Raw genomic sequence first — 20,308 nt, 5'->3', positions numbered from 1 at the left:
GGAGAAACGTTCTGATGTTACAAAATAGTTCATTTAAATTAGTAACAACGCCTTTTTTTTTTTCATAAATGTGGGCATCAGAGTTTAACATAATAAATGCTTTGTGAGGGACAAGTTGATAAGATCATGGAAAAAAAAAAAAAAAGACACCATATCTAAAATCAAATGATATTTTATTTACATTAAAACAGTTCTTACTTACAAACACACAAAGAAACAGTAAAGAATATGGTGGGAAAAAATGGTCATGTAGTATAAGGCTTAAAACTGTAGTATGTACATAGTGTTGGCTGGATTTCTCTCGGTCCGCTTCCTTCGTCTCACTCGTTCTCCTTGTTGAGCGAAAGAATCAGGGCTCTCCTGTCCATCTGGCCGAATCTCTGTTTTTCAGGGGTGGACACTTTCAACTTCATCTTAAGACAGACATGAAGATTCATTTAGTAAGTGACTACCTAATACAAGTCCACAGTTGAATATGCACAGAGGTTTAAAAATAATAACTAGTGGCCAATAATAACTGTTATCACCTGGGAGTTGCGGTCTCTGGGTGAATTCGCTTCCCTCAGGATCTGCAGAGGCGATCTGCCCTCACCAATCAGAACTTTTTCTGTAAAATTAAACAAGCAAATACCACTAAGAAAGAGCGTACTAGGAAAAAATTAAATTCTACACTAGTGTACACTACAGATTCATTTTGGTAGTCCTCTATCCACCTTTTAATTTAAAAGCAGGTGTAGACGTTTATAAAAAGCTTATGGTGTCGTCCGCTTTCACTTATTTTAGCTGTACGGTGAACAGACACACACACACTCACCTCTCGGTCTCTGTTTGGCACGCACAACCATGTTGTTATTCTCATTTGTGGCCGTGTTTTTGGTGGAGAGCGGTGAGGACACGGATGTTTTTCCACGCGCCTGTACCCCTCTCGCTCTGACTCCAGTGCTCCCGAAGCCCACACCCAACCACTGGGGCTTAAAAATGGCCTGACTGGGGCTGCGGGTGTCAAACTTCAGACAACGGATGCCGGACTGGACCGTTTCAACCTGGGTGCCGGTCACCGGGCTGGATTTGCTGGAGGAGACGGCAGATTGAGGTGTGGGAGGCCTGCTCTCCTCCTGCTGCTCAGGGCTCGACTCTGGAAGAGCAGAAGTCACCTGACGGAGGAAGGACACACATCAGTCAGTTCCGCGAAAGTTTTTTTTCCCTTTCTTTTTTGCGCTTGCCAAATCAAGCTAATAGTTTAGATTCCTACCTGTACTGGTATTTCCAGTGGTCCCAAAACAAATAAAAACATCCATTTAACTTTAACTGTTAAACATCACTTGTGTTTGTTTGTAACATTTAATATTTTTTGGAATGTTAAAAATATAATTTTTCCACAGATACAAACTGTAATTTATACTTTAACAAATTTGTAATAACTTGAAAATTAATATTAGAATATTTAAGACAAATCCAAATATAAAAAATGATTATATGTGTAGGTATAAAAGTAAAAAATAAATAAAAATAATTTAACATATATACAATTAGCCTATTATGCTCACAAAGCCTGTATTAAATTGAAAAAAAATTGTGAAGTATTTCAGTGTCACTTCAGTGTGACATGGTCCTTCAGAAATAATTTTAATATTCGGATTTGCTCCTCCAGAAACAATTATAAATAAAACAATTAACTAACAATTAGTATTTTTTTCTTTAAGAAAGTCATTTCAATATACGGTAACAGCAATTATTTGAAATGGAAATTTTAAACAAAAGTCTTTGCAGTCACTTTTGATCAATTTAAGGCATCATTGCTGCCCAAAAGCTTTTCAATGGAAGTAGTGTAGTATAAATGCATGCAGATCAACGATGAACTACTGATTAATCTCAAAAACAAACCTGTTCCTCAGAGGTCTGTACCGGGACCTCATCGGCCTCCGAGGTCACGACAGCTTCATCAACAGGCGTTTCATGCTCTGTGGATTGTGGTGGGATTGAGAAGAGCGCGTAGGAGTGATCTTCATTCGCTTGCCTCTTGGCAGGAGGAAGAGGAGTCAGAGGACGTTCCTCAAGAGAAGAGGAGTAAACACCTTCACGACAAGCAAGAAGACTCAAACTGAGCTCTTTCCTTAATGGTGAAGCACCGAGCAGCAGAGCCTCCTCGGCCTCTTCCAGCGAGGCCTCAGCATCCACCTCCACCTCCACCTGTGGGTCTCCGATCAACACAAACGGGCTGTTGCATATGGAGCCGTAGCCCTCTGAAGGAGAAGACCGCACAGGGGTGGACACAGCATCTGTGGGTCCGCTGAGGGTGGGTGAGCTCTGGGCTTTTTCCAGAGGGAGCAGAGGATCTCTGAGGCCTGCTTCATTTTGCAGATTCACGTTGGGCAGGTCGGGGTATTTGGAGACCGGAGGAAGGGGAGAAACTGAGTCGCCACCGGACTTGACGTCATTGAGAAAGAAGGTGCTCAACCGCCGAGCAAGAGACGTGACACTCACTAAAGGAGACAAAGTAGTTGTAGCTTAAAAGAATTATAATTGACAGTGATTCATACATGTATTGGTTTCATAAAAAACTATTATAAATCTTAAACTTTATAATCTTTGATCAATAATCGCACCCTACATTCTTCTTTTTTTGATTATTTCAACTTGTGTTTTGAGAAACTGTATTTAAGAGCGTTTTATTCATGATTCTGTGGAGAAACACCACCTCAGTAGGGAAATAAATACTATGGACGTCAACAGGGAGCATAAAAACTGTTTAATTAACAGCATTTCTCAATGTTCTTTGATGCTAAAACTCATTTAGGCCTGGACGGCGAATAAATGACGACAAAGTTGTAATTTTGGGGTGAACTATTCCTTTAACTGTAAAATCTTGTTACCTTTGTTATTCGGTCTAATTTGGAAAAACATTTTAGCTATAAAAAAAATTCATATCAAAGCACGTAGTGTTATTCATCTTGTAGCTGGTAGGTTTAGTTCATGGCTTATAACTGTTTAACAGAGATTTTTCCTTATTGGGGAAAAATACTTCCACAACCATGGAAACTGAGAAAAGTAAACTCTTTACAAAAAGAGCTGAGCACTGAAAATTAATTAGCTTTCAGCTTGAGCTCTTTTCGCCATGTTTAAATATTTTGAATTAAAAATAGCAAACAGTCCACATGTTGATACACTTCACTTACCCTTTAATGGGGTTCGAGTGACGCCAGGTGTGGGTGAGCGGGGGTCTAACACAGGCCCGACTGTCTCCGCCACAGGAAGAGGAGAGTAAACCACGCCCACCTACAGGAAAATACAATCAATAAACGCTTATCATGCCCATTGCCCACACGGGATCTGAAAATGGCATAATTCAGCTCAGTCTGGATAATCGATGAATTAATTCAGTCTTTTATTATAGAGACTCTTAATCAGTGTTGTCTGTACCTGTATAGGTGTGCGGTCGACAGCGCAGGACGGTGAACGCGGGTCGGAGAGTCTCGCGACTCGCGCTGCTCTCGGCCGCTGGCTCGGCTCTAGCTTCGGGGTTGATGCCACAGACAGCTTGCTTTCACTGGCACCCATTTCACACTGTTTGCTACTGAAAAACAGCACGCTTTATGAAAACATGTATGGTAAACCAGCAGATACAACCCTAATGCACTGACTCCTGCTGACCCAAGTAAACATTGCTAAAATGCATGAACGTTCAACTTGAATTCAATTAACGTTAACGTTGAATAAAGAAGCAACGTTAGCAATTCTTACCGTGTCGCGTTTTTGGCAACAATACAAGTTATTGTACAATTAATAAACTTAAACTCACCTTAAACCCCAAAGATGTCGTTGTTCCTTTTAATCTTTCAAGCTTTATCAAATCAACTTTGTGTTAGGATTTATTCACCTATATTACACAAGAAGATATCAGCAATTAAATGCCTCAGTCGTCTTCCAATCCAAACTCCGTGCGTGGCTCCAGAGTCCAGCGAAGCATTTAAATGGGGGGTTCGGTGTTTGCGGCGACTTTTAAACAGACCAATAGCTGAAAGCAAAATTCCTCCCTCGTCGCTTCTGATTGGCTGAGACTACAAATACATTTTTTATTGGGCGTGTGCCAGCGATTTGAAATACAGCCGCGTGTTGATGACGTCTTTAGTTTAATATTTTGATACAAAGCCCACAATCGCACTTATGTTACCAAAAAATACATTTGTTAACGAATTAGTTAACAAATCCATATTTAACAATTATAGAAAGCATGTTGTACATATTTACAAGTTTTACTATTTAGTTTTTTTTACTAACAGCAAGCTGAATACATTAAAAAGGTATGCAAAATTTTTAATTTTAATACTTATGTTTAGAAACATGAAATCTTCGATTTTGTTTTTGTTAATTATTTTTTTTTGTTACCAAGCATTTGTCAAAGCTTTATTGCTTGAATTACATCGATCATAATAGCAATTTGAATTGGCTATATGCAAAACATTAATAATGATACAGTACACAATATGGCATGTAGAATTTACAATTAAGCAAATTAATTTACAGCAAAATGAAATATCTGATAAGAAAGAGTGCTTACAGACAAGTCTTACACCCTTCGGTCACTCACAAATAAAGTTGGCAATATAATTTAAAGGCTTGTAAATCACCTTTGTTAGTTTGTTTGGAATCCGTAGTGATGTAGAACAGTTATTTCTCCTCATTCTCGTCTCTGTGTCAAACAGATGCAAGAACTTTGAGTTCACAGTGAAGGAACCTTATTCGCCCCCATTTGAGAAATATTAAGAGTAATTTTGATAAGGACAATGAAAAAAAAAACTGTAATCTTCAAGATTAACTAAATTAAAACATATTCTCTGTAAGTGTAAACTTGTGACAAAAACTGTACAAGTTTGTACCATGGACTTATTAACATCTTTATCTTATGGACAGTCATCAGTTCATCCGTCTGTCCGTTAACATAGTGCTGGAGCTAAATGGATGTTCCACACTCTTTTTGTTCTCACATTTTAGCACCATCAAAAGTCATGGCCTCTGTTGAAATGTACTCCTCCAATCTTGCTCTTTTCTCTCCCAAACAGCCTTCACCACACTCGCATTCTATCTTCCTGTGCCCCGTCATCTTCTCCATCCTTCATTCTGTCTCTCCATCTTTTTGGCAGAAGTGCGTCAGCAGTGTGTCCAGATCTCGCCGGTCGGCGGCTGAGTAAAGCGAGCTTTCTCCCATCATGCTCAGTGCCATGCGTAATGTGGACCAGATGTTGTCTGACATCACAGTGGCTGCTGTACCTGGTCCTCGACCCGCACCCCCCTCTCCATCCCCTGCGGCCTGTCGCTGCAGAGAAAGGGCCTCTAGGAAGTGCTCTACTGCCTCCCTGAAAGAGATCAAACAAAAAAGGAGGGCATTTATTGTAGCATTTTTGCTCTTTCTGGCATGTGTACCCTAATTAAAACTTCTTTTACTCACCTGTGCACACCCAGATTGACACAGCTGATGCCCAGGTTATATCGGCTACGTACAAATCCAGGCTGTAACTCCAGCGCGTGTCTGTAAGCAGCAACTGCCTCTTCTGATCGGTTCCCGTTAGCAAGAGTTGCTCCCAGCTTGTTCCACAGCAGATAATCCTTCATTTAGGGTTGAGAGAAGAAAGAGTGTGAACAAAAATACTGATGAACAATATGAAGGATATAACAGTATCTATGTTTCCATCCTCCTATTTTTATGTGCAGCTTGGTATATCGCACCAAAAAAAAAAAAAAAAAAAAAAAACGCTGGATGAAAATGCCAAGATGCGTGTAAATTCTAAATATGCTAATAAAAACATATGCGCTCAACTAAGTAGGATACATTTATTGTCGGGGAAGAGAACATGTGCATAAATTATGATGGAAACAAAAAAGAAGTGACTTTGCGATGAGAATGCATAAAACTGGACCAACAAATGGACCAACCTCACTGCACAGCATATGAAATGATACTTTTTTCATCCTAAAAAACTGCTTCATTATAATTAACTCCCAGAACTGTGTTCCTAAACAGCAGGCTCTGAAAACACCCTGCTTGATGTGTCAGTGTTAAGTGTGAAAGAACCAACCTGTGGCGTTACAGAAAGGGCGGCAGAGAAGCAGTCCACAGCCTTGTCATACTCTCCGCTCAGGTTGAAGAGGACGCCCAGACCACACTGCAGCTCAGGGTCCACCTGTGTGGGCTCAGCGGCCGCTGCACTCAAAAACAACGTCTGCACTTCATTAAACAGTGCCCTAGGAGGAAGAACAAGTGAAAGAATGGATAAGCCTGTTATTTAAAATGGAAAAGGACCATTTCAGGAAACTTCTTTTGTCGTTATTGATCATTATGAACCACATCCTTAAGGCCCCAATATTACTTCAAACGAAGTTCATTTTCGTTCTTAGTTTGGGGGCAAAAATAAGTTAGAAAAGGTTGAGTGACGGTATACTGTTTACAAACTTTCCCACACCCCCATGCTACTGGAGATGGGGCGTAGATTAATGCAAATGAGTTGGGACGCTTGCGCATATGCCCTAAACACAAAAACAATGAAATGAAGAAGTGTAGGCGAGGTGTGAGACGGGCACAAATGGTCAGAATATTATAGACAAAAGAATAATGATACGCAGCAGTTCAGAGTCAAGTGTAATGTTTGCAATACAAAAGAACCATTCAATTTCCATAATCAGTTTACTTAAGTGTGAGTGTCTCATAGTCTGTAAAACTTTAGCATGATGTGGAAAATAAAATACTGGAATCAGTTTGTTACTTTATTTTATTAGTGTTCATTTATTTTATTAAACTGGATAACTTTTTACACCTTTTTATATTTTATGTTATGTCATGATTTACTTTTGATAAAAACAAATGTTTATTAATGTATATTCATTTGGCATTTCCTTTATTGTATACCCTTTAAATACACACAAAGAACAGCAACAGCCGCAGTATGGTGTAACATTTATTTGAAACACATGTATTTGGTGCTTGCTACCTTTTAAATTGAATATTTTCCTTTAATTATTTTCATGACTTTGGGAAAACTTGCGTCGCTTTTTGCATAGCTCCAGGTCATTGACACTAAGCTTCTTTCTAGGAATTAAATGCTTTCTCTGAATCTTTAAAGTCTGTCTGCGAGCAATTGTACAGGTGAGGATATTATATATATATACTCCAATATTGTTTTTCCACATCATGCTAAAGTTTTCAGCCTATGAGAAGTTTTCAGCCTATGAGACATTCACACTTTCCATAAAGGATGGATTATGGAAATGTAAAGGTTCTTTTTTTTTAATGCAAACATGATACTTGACTCTGAACTGCTGCTAATCATTATTCTTTAGTCTATAATATTCTGACCACTGGGCCCCGCTCACATCTAGATTGCCTACACTTCATCATTTCACCGTTGTTGTGTTTAGGGTATATGCGTGAGCGTCTTGAGTCATGTTTACATTAACATTAATTACATTAGATTAAAACTAAAAACAAATCATGTTGTTTTTGAACGAAATGGTGAGAAGAATTTATTTTGGAAAATATATTTTTAATAAAAGACTTAATCATAAATCATTAAAGACTTAATCAGTGCTTAATCATTCCTGAGTCATACAAAAATGTATTTTAACATCTGCACTTTCAACTGATTAAAACAGACTATATGCAGCTACACACAATGTTGTCTGCAGATTGAACTCTACACCTGTGTGTGCGTAAGACTGAGTATTTTTAAAGCACTGCCCACTTATGATGACAAATGTGATCTGTTGCTTGGTTACAACACCCTGTCCAATCACTTATACTTGTCTCACATTAATGTAAAACAGGCATTAAAAACAGGCTGCTGTGGCTGTTTCTATGTCTGATCAGTTCACAGTGTTGCACCATCATGAAAACGGTTTAAAAAGGAATTATGGATTCAATACAAGTTAACATTTTTGGGAAAACACTTGACTCATCTCTCAATGTTACAGTGACACTTACATGGTGTCCTAACCATTTGTGCACCCACACTAAATGCGAAGACGTTGCCTTCTATTTTCATAATTTCCATGATGCATTTTTTATGATTCTCCCTATTCTTTGCCATATAATAGACAATATTTTTCGAGTTCCACATAAATATGTTCAGGAAAATACAAAAATGTAATCCTGTGATGGTAAAGCTTACATTTCAGCATCATAACTCCAGTCTTCAGTGTCACATGATCCTTCAGAAATCATTCTTATATGCTGATTGGGGTGTTCAAGAAACATTTCTTACTATTATCAATGTTGAAAACAGTTGTGCTGCTTAATATATTTTTTGTGAAAATGCAATACATTTTTTTTGGATTCTTCAATGAATGGAAAGTTCAAAAGAACAGCAATTATTTGAAACAAATCTTTCAATCATTTTATGTAGTTAACTGGAATCTGGCTGGAAAAAAAAGTTTGTCTTAAAAAAAATATCTTAATTACTCCAAAATAACTCCAATCCTATGTGGTGTGTCTAGTGTGACCAACAAAATCTAGTGTCACTCATCATGCAGTGTACTTTGTTTTTTCACAGCATTGAGGAAACCTCTTACTCTGGCAGAAGGGATCCAAATCTCTCCCTCTCTTTCTCCCTCTCCTTCACACTCCCCTGTTCCTTCTCTCGTTCATGCTGCTCGAGGACATGCCGGTATTTATGGTTGTGCCTCAACCAGTCACGGAGCGTCTCGCAGGCCTGTCTGTGCAGTGACTCATTGGTGAAGCTCACAGCTAAAGCCATGAGAGCCGTCAGATTGTCCTTTTTCAGCTCAATACATCTAAAAACAATTGAGACTTGAATTTTAAAAAGATGGTAGGGGTATTTTCCTAAATCAGATTTTTCCCAGCGAATTTAATTGCAGTGTCCAGTGAGGTTGTGGTTATACTTCTAACCTGCGGAGGGCGCTGATAGCTGCAAACTCTTGCTCGTTCTCTGCCTGGCAGGTGCCCAGATACTGCCAAGCCTGCAGGAGCACACGCAGTCAGCAGTTCACAAAGACAAACAAGAAAGAAGAACACCGTTAGAAACCCTTGAGACAAAGTGTATCATCATGGATGTGAGGATTATACGTATGAAGCTCTGACCAGCTGGTTTTCTGGCTCTCTCTGAACCGCGCTCTCAAAGAGACGGACGGCTCCAGGAATGTCCCCCGCCTCCATCCTCTTCACGCCCTCAGCAAACGGATCATCATGGGACAGGTAGGGGTTGTCTTCTTCAAACTGATATCCCTGGGGGAAAAGCAAAGTCATATTCACAGTATGTTTTATGGTATATAAAACATTAAAGTAAATGGTCACCAACCATTTTTTTTTATATATTTATGAAAAACGTTATATACCTGTAAATTAATTAAACAATCATTCAAAAGTTTAGTAAGATTTTGTCTTTGGAGAGAAAAAAAAGGATTTTTATTCAGCAAGGTTGTTTTCAATTGACCAAGAGTGACAGTAAAGGCATTTATAATGTTTCAAAAGAATTCGATTTTAAATAAATGTTATTTTGACTCTGCTATTTATTAAAATAATATTTAAAAAGAACGCAAAAATATTAACCAGAACAACTCTTTTCAACATTGATAATAATAAAGAAAGTTTCTTGAGCACCGAATTAGCATATAAGAATGATTTATTTAAATAAATAAAAAAAACATGACACTGAGGACTGGAGTGACTGCTGGTGTAAATTCAGATTTGAAACTTCACAGAAAATGTGTAAATATAATAAAATAGAAAACAGTGATTTTTAATGTATAATAATATTTCACAATATTAATGTTCAAACTGTATTTTTTTTATCAAATAATCGCACCTTAGTAAGCAAAGAGACATCTTTCATAAACATAAAAAAAACTTTAAACAGCAATTTTTGGACTCTGAAAAATAAAAATAAATAATAAAAATGTTTCTGGGCAGAAACTGTAAACATTCAAATTAAAGTATGAAAAGAATGTATATATAGCATGCAACATTTAACATGTTCTTCTGAATACCGTCCACAGGTAACTTCATGATTTGTGAGTGTGATGTTTAAACAACAATTAAGTAAATTGGTAGTTTTTGTTTTATTTTTATTCCGCCAAGTTCCAAGTGGAGCCAAAGCAGAATCAAAGTCCGGAACTACAGTACAGACTAGAGCCTTTTAATTAAGTGGAAATGTCCATGCTGTAAATGGGCACAGATGTACAATATCCAGATACCTTGTCATAAGAGCTGCTGAGCATCTGGTCGAAATCTGAGAGCCAAGGGTGAGCTTCAGCATCCCTCTTCTCCATTTCCTCCCACTCCTGCTGGAGTTTCTCCCAGAAATCAACATCACTCTGAACCCACACACACAACACACAAGTATCAGTGAATGCGCAACAGTATTACACTGAAGTTCATGTAAACATGTGCAAGTGTTTAGTCTGTCTCACCTCGACCGCCGCTTTGGCCTGCTGGAAGTCTGGCCCGTACGCAGTGAATTCATCTACCCAAGATTCTGCAGACTCTGCCGAAACCTAACGAGCACAGAGACACGCCAGGCTGTTAACAGCCTCGAGAACACATCCCACAGCCTGACAATGCTTCAACACTTCTCAGCCGAAGGGGAAAAACACACACTGTGATGAATGAGAGTTGGGGAATAAAGAAAGGAGGTAATGGAAAATGAAAAAGAGGGTTTGGGAAACCGACAGATGAAGAAAAAAATCTCACCCTCATTCATCCATCTTTCCTTTCCTCTCTACTTTAAAAATAGCAAACAATGCTCAGTGTACCTTCACTATTGCAGGAAGTCAAAGTGGTTTCAGTAGCTGGCACAAATGAAAAGCAGTGTGAGCAGGGCTATAGCTCTACAGGATTGGAGTCTTGTGGCGTTAATTACGTTAAAAGCACTATTAAATGAATGCAACAGTTTGCGGTCTTTAAGGCAAAAAAAGGTATGGTCAGCAGGGGCTAGTTAACATAATGAAAATGACAAGCCTAAAATCACAGACAGAACAGAAATCGCAGGACTACTGCATCACTGTTGCCAGATGATCAGGGTCCTACCTGCCTGACAATAGTAGCCCATTGCTCTGCCTGTTTAGCTTTCATTTTGTGATTCTTCTTTTTGCCCTCTCGAGTTTCCACTTGCACAGTCCCTTCCCCTGATTCCAGGAACTGGGCAGCCCGTATGGGACAGAGGGTACAGGGAGGGGTATTTATGTGTTTGGTGTGAGATTATTAAGGATAGTAGGGAAATTTAGGTATGGATGGAGGTTAAAAGGTATCAAGATGGGATTAAAAGATGTCATGATGACCAGCCATGACAAAAAGAAGAAGGAAATATCACAATTAAACTACTGCTTGTTTGAACCATAGATAAAAATAATAATAATAATAATAATAATTAGTTTTTAGAAAGTGGCCAGTTTTCAAGCATTGTTAAGACCTAGTCCTGGAGAATTGTGATTTTTCCTTTGATAAAAACTTGGCTTGACCTACAGTGGGTTCTAAAATCTGAGACCACTAGCAAATTTGAATAAATATTTATATGAACAGGGTAACGTTTGAGCAAACGCTCTATGACTTCGAAAATGTGTAGAATCTACAATATTTTTTCATCATTTTACATCATAATGCTTTGAAAAATATAAAACATATATATAATAAAAATAATTAAATCGACTGAGTTTTTCAAATTATACTCCAGTTCAAAAGTTTGGGGTCAATCTTATATGCTCAAAAAGACTGCAATTATTTAATCATAAATACAGTAAAAACAGTAATATTGTGAAATACTATTACAAGTGAAAATAACACTAAATACATTTTAAAATAAATACATTTTATAATAAATAAATGCACTATAATTGTAATTTATCCCTGTGGTGACGAAGCTGAATTTTCAGCAGACATTACTTCAGTGTCACATGATCCTTCAGAAATCATTCTAATATATTGCTTTGCTGCTCAAGAAACATTTCATGTGGTTAGTAATATTGAAAACAGTTTGGCTGACTAATATTTTTGTGGAAATAGTGATGTTTTTTTTTCTTTTTTTAACAGGACTTTTCGATGAATTGAAAGATCAAAGGAACATTATTAAAACATATTGTAACGTTTGATAAATTTAATAAATCTTTGGTGAATTTTCTATTTGTATTAACCAAATGAACATTTCACCCATATAATATATTATAATATAATATAATATAATATAATATAATATAATATAATATAATATAATATAATATAATATAATATAATATAATATAATATAATATAATATAATAGATCTCAGACCCCACTATATATACACAAAGTCTCTACAACAAATAAAAACTGTATTTCTCATGAGTAATTATTTAAAACCCAGCAGTGCACAGTGCAAGGATTTACAGCATGCTGTGTAGTTATGGCAAATTTTGCCAAGCAGCTTGAGAAGAGCCAAGATGTCTGCCAAGAGGCTGCAGTGTCACCCTTCACAGTGTTTCCTCTGGGGCAGGAGCTGGGAAGGGCTCGTACCTGGTTAATGCTGGAGGCCCAGTGCTGTGCCTCCTTGGCCTGTGCTTTATCAGTGTTCTCTTTTCCTGCTCTGTCCTCCACAGTCACACTGCCCTCGCCAATCTGCCTAATGAACCGCAGGAACTACACAATAACAACACAACAACAGCTATTACACATCTACTGCTACCAGGAAACACATTGGCGATGAACACACACACACACACACACACACACACACACACACTTAAGTCCAGTAGTGGTTTCTTCTTGACAGTTATGGTCAGACACAAGTAGACCACAAAGAGGAAGGAATAACGGCCTAAGGCATAAATTATATGATGAAGCATGAGCAGAGTTAAATGAAAGAGAGAGAAATATGAGGAAGTATTGAAAAGCCCATGAAAACAAGGTCAATGTCACATCACTTAATTATCTACCACAAGTCAAAAGTGAACCTAAACAGGTTAATGTATTACTTTAACCTTTCTAAAAGTAAGCCAGAAGTGCATACTGGGATGTAAAAAGATCCCTTGAGAGAACATTAACAATTTTAGCATCTCTTAAAGGAACGGTTCACCCAAAAATGAAAATTTGTGCAATTTACTCATCCTTACACCATCCAAGATTAGAGGATTTTGTTTGTTTATCAGTAAAGATTTTAAGAAATTTAGCAATACATCACTCGCTTACCAATTGATCCTCAGCAGTGAATGGGTGCCGTCAGAATGAGAGTCCAAACAGCTGATGAAAACATTACAGTGATCCACAACATGTGAAAACATTACAGTGAACATCAACATGACTCCAGTCCATCATTTAACATCTTATGAAGTGAAAATCTGATCATTATGAGAATATTAAACTTCAAACCACTGTTTACACCTAAAATACATTCATTATATTGCTTTCACCAGTGAAAAAGTCACATTGTCTGAATCAGCAAAGAAACATGTATAGATCAAGCACCATTTACAAACATAATCAGTCCAAAGAAAAGTGGATTTTGATGAGAGGACAAAGGGGCATGAACATTTTTTTACATACACACAGTTTTTCACTTCACAAGACAGTAACTGATAGACTGGAGTCAAAGGGAAATAATTGTGGATCATTGTGATGTTCTTGTCAGCTGTCTGGATTCCCGTTCTGACATCACCCATTCACTGCACCCATGCTAAATATCCCAAATCTGTCCCAAACTCGGCTACATCTCAGAAGGCCAAAATGTGAGTAAACTGTCAGCAAACTTTCATTTTTGGGTGAACTTTAAGTGATCCCTTGTGACAGATCAATTCTGTGATGTGGCATTGGTGAAAGCAGAGCGAACTTTAGTCAAAACATATTTTTATTAAATTACATTAGTCTCAGTGTTGCTGCAATTAATACAGCGATATGTCATGAGAGGCCATGTTTTGGAGTGATTTTACCAATGTGGACTGTCAAAAACCTGCAACTCTTAGATTTAAGTAGCTTGCTGCTTTTATAAGAATCGAAGTAATTACAGAATAACCGTTTTCATTATACCCGTTTGCAGGTGGACAAGCAGCATAGCAAACTAGCACAAAACATAGAAAGGACTGTTCATTGTAAAACCGAGTATTAATTTAGAAGATGAACTAATCTGTTTACAATTAGTGTATTTCAGGTGCAATATCTGTATGCTTGTTTAATGTATCTCTGCATATGGTGACTTTTACTGAAGTGTTTCGGGGGCAGCTCAAAGAACTGTAAAACCCCTAACCCCTCCTCTTACTCTCACCTCTGTGTTCTGTAGTTTGGGGTCATCCACTTTGGCAAGGAGTTCATTTGCTGTTTGCCGTAGTTCTTCACCTGACTGGTATTCTTGTGCCCTAAAAGGATTAAAAATACATATTAAAGCAAGGATATATTGACTGTACCAAATTGTTTTAACATGTCATATCTTTCACTGCATCCTCAAATTGTGGAACAAAAAATTACAGCAATAACGTTCCAATCTTTGTCAATGAAGTTCTAGCTTTTCCCTTTACTGTAATTTTAATCAAATAAATGCAGTTTTGCTGAGCACAAGAGACTTCAAAAGCAATAATAATACCAAGTTACGGAAGTCACTACCCCAAACCGTAGTGTCTATTGCTATTATGACAAGTGTCTCTATATTATCCTTCTAAGCTACATAAAATACCATTCTTTGTCCTGTTCTCTTTCTCCCAAATCTCCCAGCCATAACTTCTCCTCGGATTGCTCCAGGTACTCCTCTGCCCAGCGGCCAGGGTCTATAAGACAGGAGGAAGGGAACTGAATAGTGGAGGTTCAACAGATGACAGAAAGGATGGCTTGGCAAAGACAAGTAAAGAATCGTCCGCTCCACCTAATGACATCAAATGGCTTCTAACGACATTATAATAAACCTAATGGCATCCAAAAATAAAAAGGATAAAATTAGGGCTAAAATAACATATATGAATAAATATTAACCTGCCACTTCATTGATGAATTCTCTGGTCCAATCAGCATCAGCCGGGTCCACGCCAGCTTGTCCAGAAGAAGAGGCAGCATCAGCAGTAGACAGGAACTCTGCCGCCCAATCTCCAGACAGCGCCAGAGCAGCCACGTCAGGAGCTGGGGAACGAAAATGTATGGTCATAACACACAGAACAGTGTTAAAATCTGACTTAATGCATGTTTGTGCATTCTACCTCTCTGTGGAGCCTGTCTGTAGCTCTGTTGATCTATCTGCTGCATTTCCTCCAGCAGTTGACCCATGTCAAAACTGTGAGGAGGTCGTTGTGGGGCCTGTAGGAACTCACTGACCAGCTGCATTTCAAAACAACAGAACGTCATTACAGTAAGAACAGAGAACATGATCACAGACTATTTGGCAGACTCATCAGGTCTATAAAATAATGAAATGTCCAAAAGACCACATACCTCCTCTTCAGTGGCTATTTCAATTGGAGTAGGAGGAATCTGTGGGGAAAAGAAGCTTTTAATTATTCATTTAATTGTATTTTAATAATTTTTAGGGTCAAACTAACAAATATTAATCTATTTATTTATTTAGTTTTTATTTGATTATTTATATAAATATTGTTTTTATTCCAATTAATTATATAGTTTTTTTTTTTCCTGAGTTGTCAACTCTATTAAGTTAAAGCTGCGGTAGGTAACTTTTGAGGCTCTAGCGGTAAATAAACAGAACTGCTTGCGTCTTGCGGAAGAACATCATTGCCGGAACTACTTTTCTCTGTTTATGTCTATGAAGAATCACAAAGGTACTGGGTTACTCGGCCGCGGTACCCCCGAAGCAATCTAAAATAGTCCGAATATAAACACTTATTATAGGTGAACCCTAGTGATTCAGGACAAGCTAAAAACACGGTTTGGAAAATTGATTCTTGGTGTACTCGCTTATTATATACTTTTTTCTACATTTTGAACACAAACAAAGTTACGGACCGCAGCTCTGATTGGTTGTTTTTTACAGGGAGCGGATGAATTTCTGCAAATGGCAATAGGACCACTGGGAGGAGCCAGAGGAGCTTGATTTTTTTTTCACAGATTATCAGTCTCATATTCTACTGTCAGGACATAATGACAGGTTTAACAAATATGTAAAAAATATATTTTTACAAAAGTAACCTACTGCACCTTTAACTAACCAATAAATGCTAACCATCACTTTGAAGAACAGTGTGATCACAGTCCACACAAATCTCCGCATTTGCATTACAGACAATGACGTGTAATTACCTTGTCATGGTAACAACAAAGAAAACGTCCAGTAACTTACAGTGGGTGTTGATCTGTGTCTCCAAGCCCCGCCCTCTTGGGTCATGTGACCTGTCAGTTTCATGAGGGGATTGGCTCCCCCACATTCCGCCTCCACTAACTCCCGCATCGCCATGGCAAAACACCGTCAAGCTGGATCAAACTAACACCTTGAGATATCTACAAATAAACATAATATCATCATTGAATGGTATGTTATTATAAAATTGACAGCAGTGAAGTGGTTAAGGGTTCTTAATCTGTCATTAAAATGCAACGCTCAATATGGCCGCTCAATTGCAGGAAGCCCCGCCTTCTGAATTAAAGAGCCAATCGCTAATCGGTAAAGTCAACGCATCACTGCAGCTTCTCAATACAAAGTACGGCTGATTTAAAAAAAAATAAAAGTACGCTGATTTTGGACGTGCATCCTCGGTAGTTAGTTCAGACTTTGTGCACTCGACTGGGGAGTGTGATGTCCGCAACGACGCAAGTCCGGTAAATCTATAAACAGCAGCGTACTTGATAACTTCCGTCAGCTCATCTTGGCTACTGCAATTTTCCTTACTGTGTATTTACAATAAAACGAAATAGGATATCAAATACCACTGCCTCCTTTGGTTTTCATTTAAGCATAATAACAGCTTCAGAAATGTACTTAGTTCAGGGATATGTGTATATGCAGCCATTACAATGAAACGAAATATTATATAAATTTGCCTTTTTTATTTTCATTTTAACATATAGATAAATTGAATACAGACCAAAGAAAACCTGTTAGATTTACCCCGCGGCTGAATTATATTTTATGTTTAACCACTAAAGAGACATCAGAGCCAGCGGCACATATCAGAAGGTCTATCCCAGGAGAGGCTGCTTCTCAGCGGATACATGAGGACTGAGCTCCCGCTGATTGCGTGGAGCTCACCGTCTCAGAGATCGGCGAAACACATTTTTAAATAGGCGCTGTCTTTATAAATAAACAACAGATTTGAGTTTTAAACAACTACATTCTCGACTGAAATACTTTTAAAATTACATTTCATGACACAATAACAGTAATATTTTGAAAATGTTGATCTGAATAAATGGTGGATGAACTCAACCAATGCTGCGTGAACTCAACCAATCAGAATGTTTAGCGCCAAAGTCCCGCCCCCGAAAGTTCCGGAACTTTGAAAAATTACCACCTCGGCCAGCAGGGACTTTCTGAGGGGCATTTTTTTACCCGGAACTTTATTTAGTTCCTGTGCCCGGTTGCATGAAACTCCTTAAGCTAAGAAATCCCTTAGATATAAGGTTAAGGGTACCCTTAGTGAAACTTGGGTTGCATGAAAAAACCCTAAGGGTTTCCTTAAGGACTTGAGGCTGTTATTAAGTTTTTCCCCTTAATTATCTAAGTGTTCTCTTAAGCGTTGCTACAAAGTCCTTAGTGACCATTTCACCTTAATAAATTTAAGGGACCAAAACAGCTCCCTTAAGTCAACTTAAACACAAAATATGATGGCTGATTTAGTGTTAATTGAAGAAGAGGATATACCAAGGCGTGTATTTAATGATCGTAATAATCCCTTGGAGACGATGAATGGTTGATGAAAGGATGAAAATATTATTATTATAACCACTTGCGAAAACAATAATTGCCTTTTCGTCCTCTTTCCAGTTTGGTTTATGTTTTTTTTTCTGTTATGTTTGTACTCTCCATATCAAAAATATATTAATAAAATTGTGATTTTAGTAAGGGTTTGGCTTTGTGGTTCGTTATGTTCTGTTTACTGTTAGAGGTAGTAACTATAGCAACCGTGGCGATCTTTGCCATATGTTGTCAAAAACTTTTGAGGTTTCTTGCAACGCTATTAATGAAATCCCTTACCTCAGGGATTTTTTCTCCCTCAGGGAAACCCTCACTTAAGGAATTTCATACAACCGGGCACTGGTTCCTGCGGTGGAACCACACCAAGTACCAGGCCAAAGTCCCTAGTTCCTGGGTAAAGTTCCTGCGGTGGAAACGCAGCTATAGACCACGCAATTTTATGAAATCTCTCAACTCAAATCTCTGTGTCTCTGACTATCAATAATACAGAAAGGTCCCAGAATCACCATAGTGCCTGACAGTGACATCCCTGGCTTCTTTTACACATCTTAGTCTATTTATACCAATAGAAATCATAACATATAAACAACCTATAACAATTATTGTAAACAATTTCATCTCTGGCTGTGGTTTGGATGAATATCTTGAGTCCTATGTTACCATACCTGCCACAAACAAAAGCATCTCCCTCCTGGACAGGGACTGAAAGACAATGAATCATCGGCTTGAGATAAATCCTGCAGACTGAGCTACCTCTCCACTGGCATAAACATATGTTCCAGCAGCTTACCCAGACTGGAAGGATTACACAGATTACATTGTTCCTAAAAACAGCTATTAACAATTAACCAAGACTGCATGTGAACAAGCAGCCCTGGTTTACCTTGCTGTCGTTTTGCTATAATCTTTTCTTTTGAAAAATCAATGAGACGAGGTTTTGTTCTATGAATGACCACCGGTTGAATTGGTTATCAGCACAAAAACTGCATGTTAGAAATACTGTATACTTCTGCTCCGAGTCTGACTCTTGTCTGCTGTCAGTCTGGCTTCAGTACAGGAACATTAAACGCAAGTGTGACTTTTCTTAAATGTAAACGGCAGTTGCACATCCCAGCGTAGCGTAACAGACGTTTAACGTTAGCTATTCACAGCCGTTTTGTGCAGCAGGCTTGAATCATAACAATGAAGCTAGCAGGTCAACCAAGTCAAATATGCTGCAGACAGTTAGCTTACAAGCTAAATGAACTAATCTCACCTGCACAGGCGACGTTGTCACCTCTCTTTTCCTCTCTTTCTCTTTTTATCCAGAGAGTAATGGAGTTTAGACAAAGACAAAACACGACCGAGCGTAGCAGGCCCTTAAGACACAGCTGAGGATAACGGCCCTGTGGTTGTCGGTACCTGACGGGTAAATGTGGCGCTGGTGGCCGTCCTGTCTTTATTTACCTTCACCGTGTGGCCGACTGAAACAGGAGCGAACCAGCCACACAGACCCTACACGCTACACTCCGGCTATTCACAAACGCGATTTGGGTAAAGACCAACTCTAATGCTTTGAACTGCGCTGCGCATCACGACGGATGGAGCGCGATTTACGCTGAAGTTACGTAAAATTCCTAAAGTGATAGCGCATGCTTTGAATGACAGGTTGATATAAGCTATTGTTTCAAGATTCAGGGAAAGGATTTTGTATAATGAACAGTTATTTCAAATTCTGTCGTGCAGTATCTTTTTAGCTTTGTATTTTTGTTTCTTTTTTTAATGAATATGCATGTGTAATTTAGGGGTGTATTGCTATAAACGTGTACTGAAACAGAAATGCTCTGTTCAGGCTCATGGACTTAAACTTTATTCATTTATAGCAAACAGTCTAAGATCCTCAACAACTTCTACAGCGGTGTAGTTGAGAGCGTCTTGTCCAGTCTATGTTCTTGACCAGCTGCATCACTGTTTGGTATGGCTATTGTAAGGGACCAGAAACGTCTGCACATCATCAGGACTCCACTGCCCTCTCTGCAGACCATTCACCACCGCAGAGTCCACAGAAGAACTGCATCCATCATTAAAGACCCTACCCATCCCACTCCTACCCTCAGGACGGAGGTATAGGAGTGTAAATTGCAGGACTTCCAGGTTAAGGAACTCCTTCTTCCCCTCAGCTATTAGACTCTTAAACAGATAGCTATGGACGCATCTATCTCAGAGAACAATCGGTTCAAATTGTTTCATCTCATTTGAACATTTGTAATTTTATAGCTGTTGTTACTACCAGTGTATATTTGTTAATATTACTCATGTAGCCTCATCTCAATTTGCACATCTGCTACTGTTACTGCTGCTATTGTTATCATGTAGTTGCACTCAGTTTGCACGTTACTGCACTATTGTTTTTTTTGCACATAATTTAACACTGTACATTCGCATATATAGATATCATTTACATAGTCTATATTTCTATTTTTCACATTCTATATTCCTACTCTATCCTCGCA

The 20,308-nt window shown here is 38.3% G+C and overlaps 2 protein-coding genes across 5 annotated transcripts; both read right to left on the bottom strand.

Annotated features, from left to right (window-relative positions):
* Positions 1 to 156: 156 nt before the first annotated feature.
* On the bottom strand, positions 157 to 3,989 carry cdca3 (cell division cycle associated 3). 2 transcript variants are annotated; one of them, XM_052578584.1, is made up of 7 exons: positions 3,800 to 3,989; positions 3,421 to 3,574; positions 3,177 to 3,276; positions 1,885 to 2,483; positions 815 to 1,154; positions 528 to 607; positions 157 to 413 (listed from the first exon to the last, which is right to left on the bottom strand). In XM_052578584.1, exons 2-7 carry the CDS (start codon positions 3,556 to 3,558, stop codon positions 321 to 323), a joined length of 1,350 nt encoding a protein of 449 aa, XP_052434544.1. In that variant the 5' UTR covers positions 3,559 to 3,574; positions 3,800 to 3,989; the 3' UTR covers positions 157 to 320. The 2 variants fall into 2 exon arrangements, with proteins under 2 accessions (XP_052434544.1, XP_052434545.1); XM_052578585.1 differs by having other exon boundaries at positions 3,421 to 3,571; positions 3,800 to 3,977.
* A 401-nt stretch (positions 3,990 to 4,390) lies between these two features.
* pex5 (peroxisomal biogenesis factor 5) lies at positions 4,391 to 19,405 on the bottom strand. Of its 3 annotated transcripts, none has more exons than XM_052578581.1 (16): positions 19,072 to 19,370; positions 16,245 to 16,402; positions 15,383 to 15,421; positions 15,151 to 15,268; positions 14,930 to 15,073; positions 14,637 to 14,727; positions 14,232 to 14,322; positions 12,491 to 12,613; positions 10,417 to 10,500; positions 10,201 to 10,320; positions 9,089 to 9,232; positions 8,897 to 8,967; positions 8,560 to 8,781; positions 6,075 to 6,240; positions 5,447 to 5,604; positions 4,391 to 5,354 (listed from the first exon to the last, which is right to left on the bottom strand). In XM_052578581.1, exons 2-16 carry the CDS (start codon positions 16,356 to 16,358, stop codon positions 5,114 to 5,116), a joined length of 1,926 nt encoding a protein of 641 aa, XP_052434541.1. In that variant the 5' UTR covers positions 16,359 to 16,402; positions 19,072 to 19,370; the 3' UTR covers positions 4,391 to 5,113. The 3 variants fall into 3 exon arrangements, with proteins under 3 accessions (XP_052434541.1, XP_052434542.1, XP_052434543.1); XM_052578582.1 differs by lacking the exon at positions 19,072 to 19,370 and adding an exon at positions 18,482 to 18,503; XM_052578583.1 differs by lacking the exon at positions 12,491 to 12,613 and having other exon boundaries at positions 19,072 to 19,405.
* Positions 19,406 to 20,308: the final 903 nt, after the last annotated feature.

This window comes from Carassius gibelio, chromosome B16 (assembly GCF_023724105.1).
Source record: "Carassius gibelio isolate Cgi1373 ecotype wild population from Czech Republic chromosome B16, carGib1.2-hapl.c, whole genome shotgun sequence".
Classification (NCBI taxonomy): Eukaryota; Metazoa; Chordata; class Actinopteri; order Cypriniformes; family Cyprinidae; genus Carassius; species Carassius gibelio.
The sequence above is the reverse complement of the archived record's forward strand: the minus strand, read 5'-3'. Positions and strand labels throughout refer to the sequence as shown.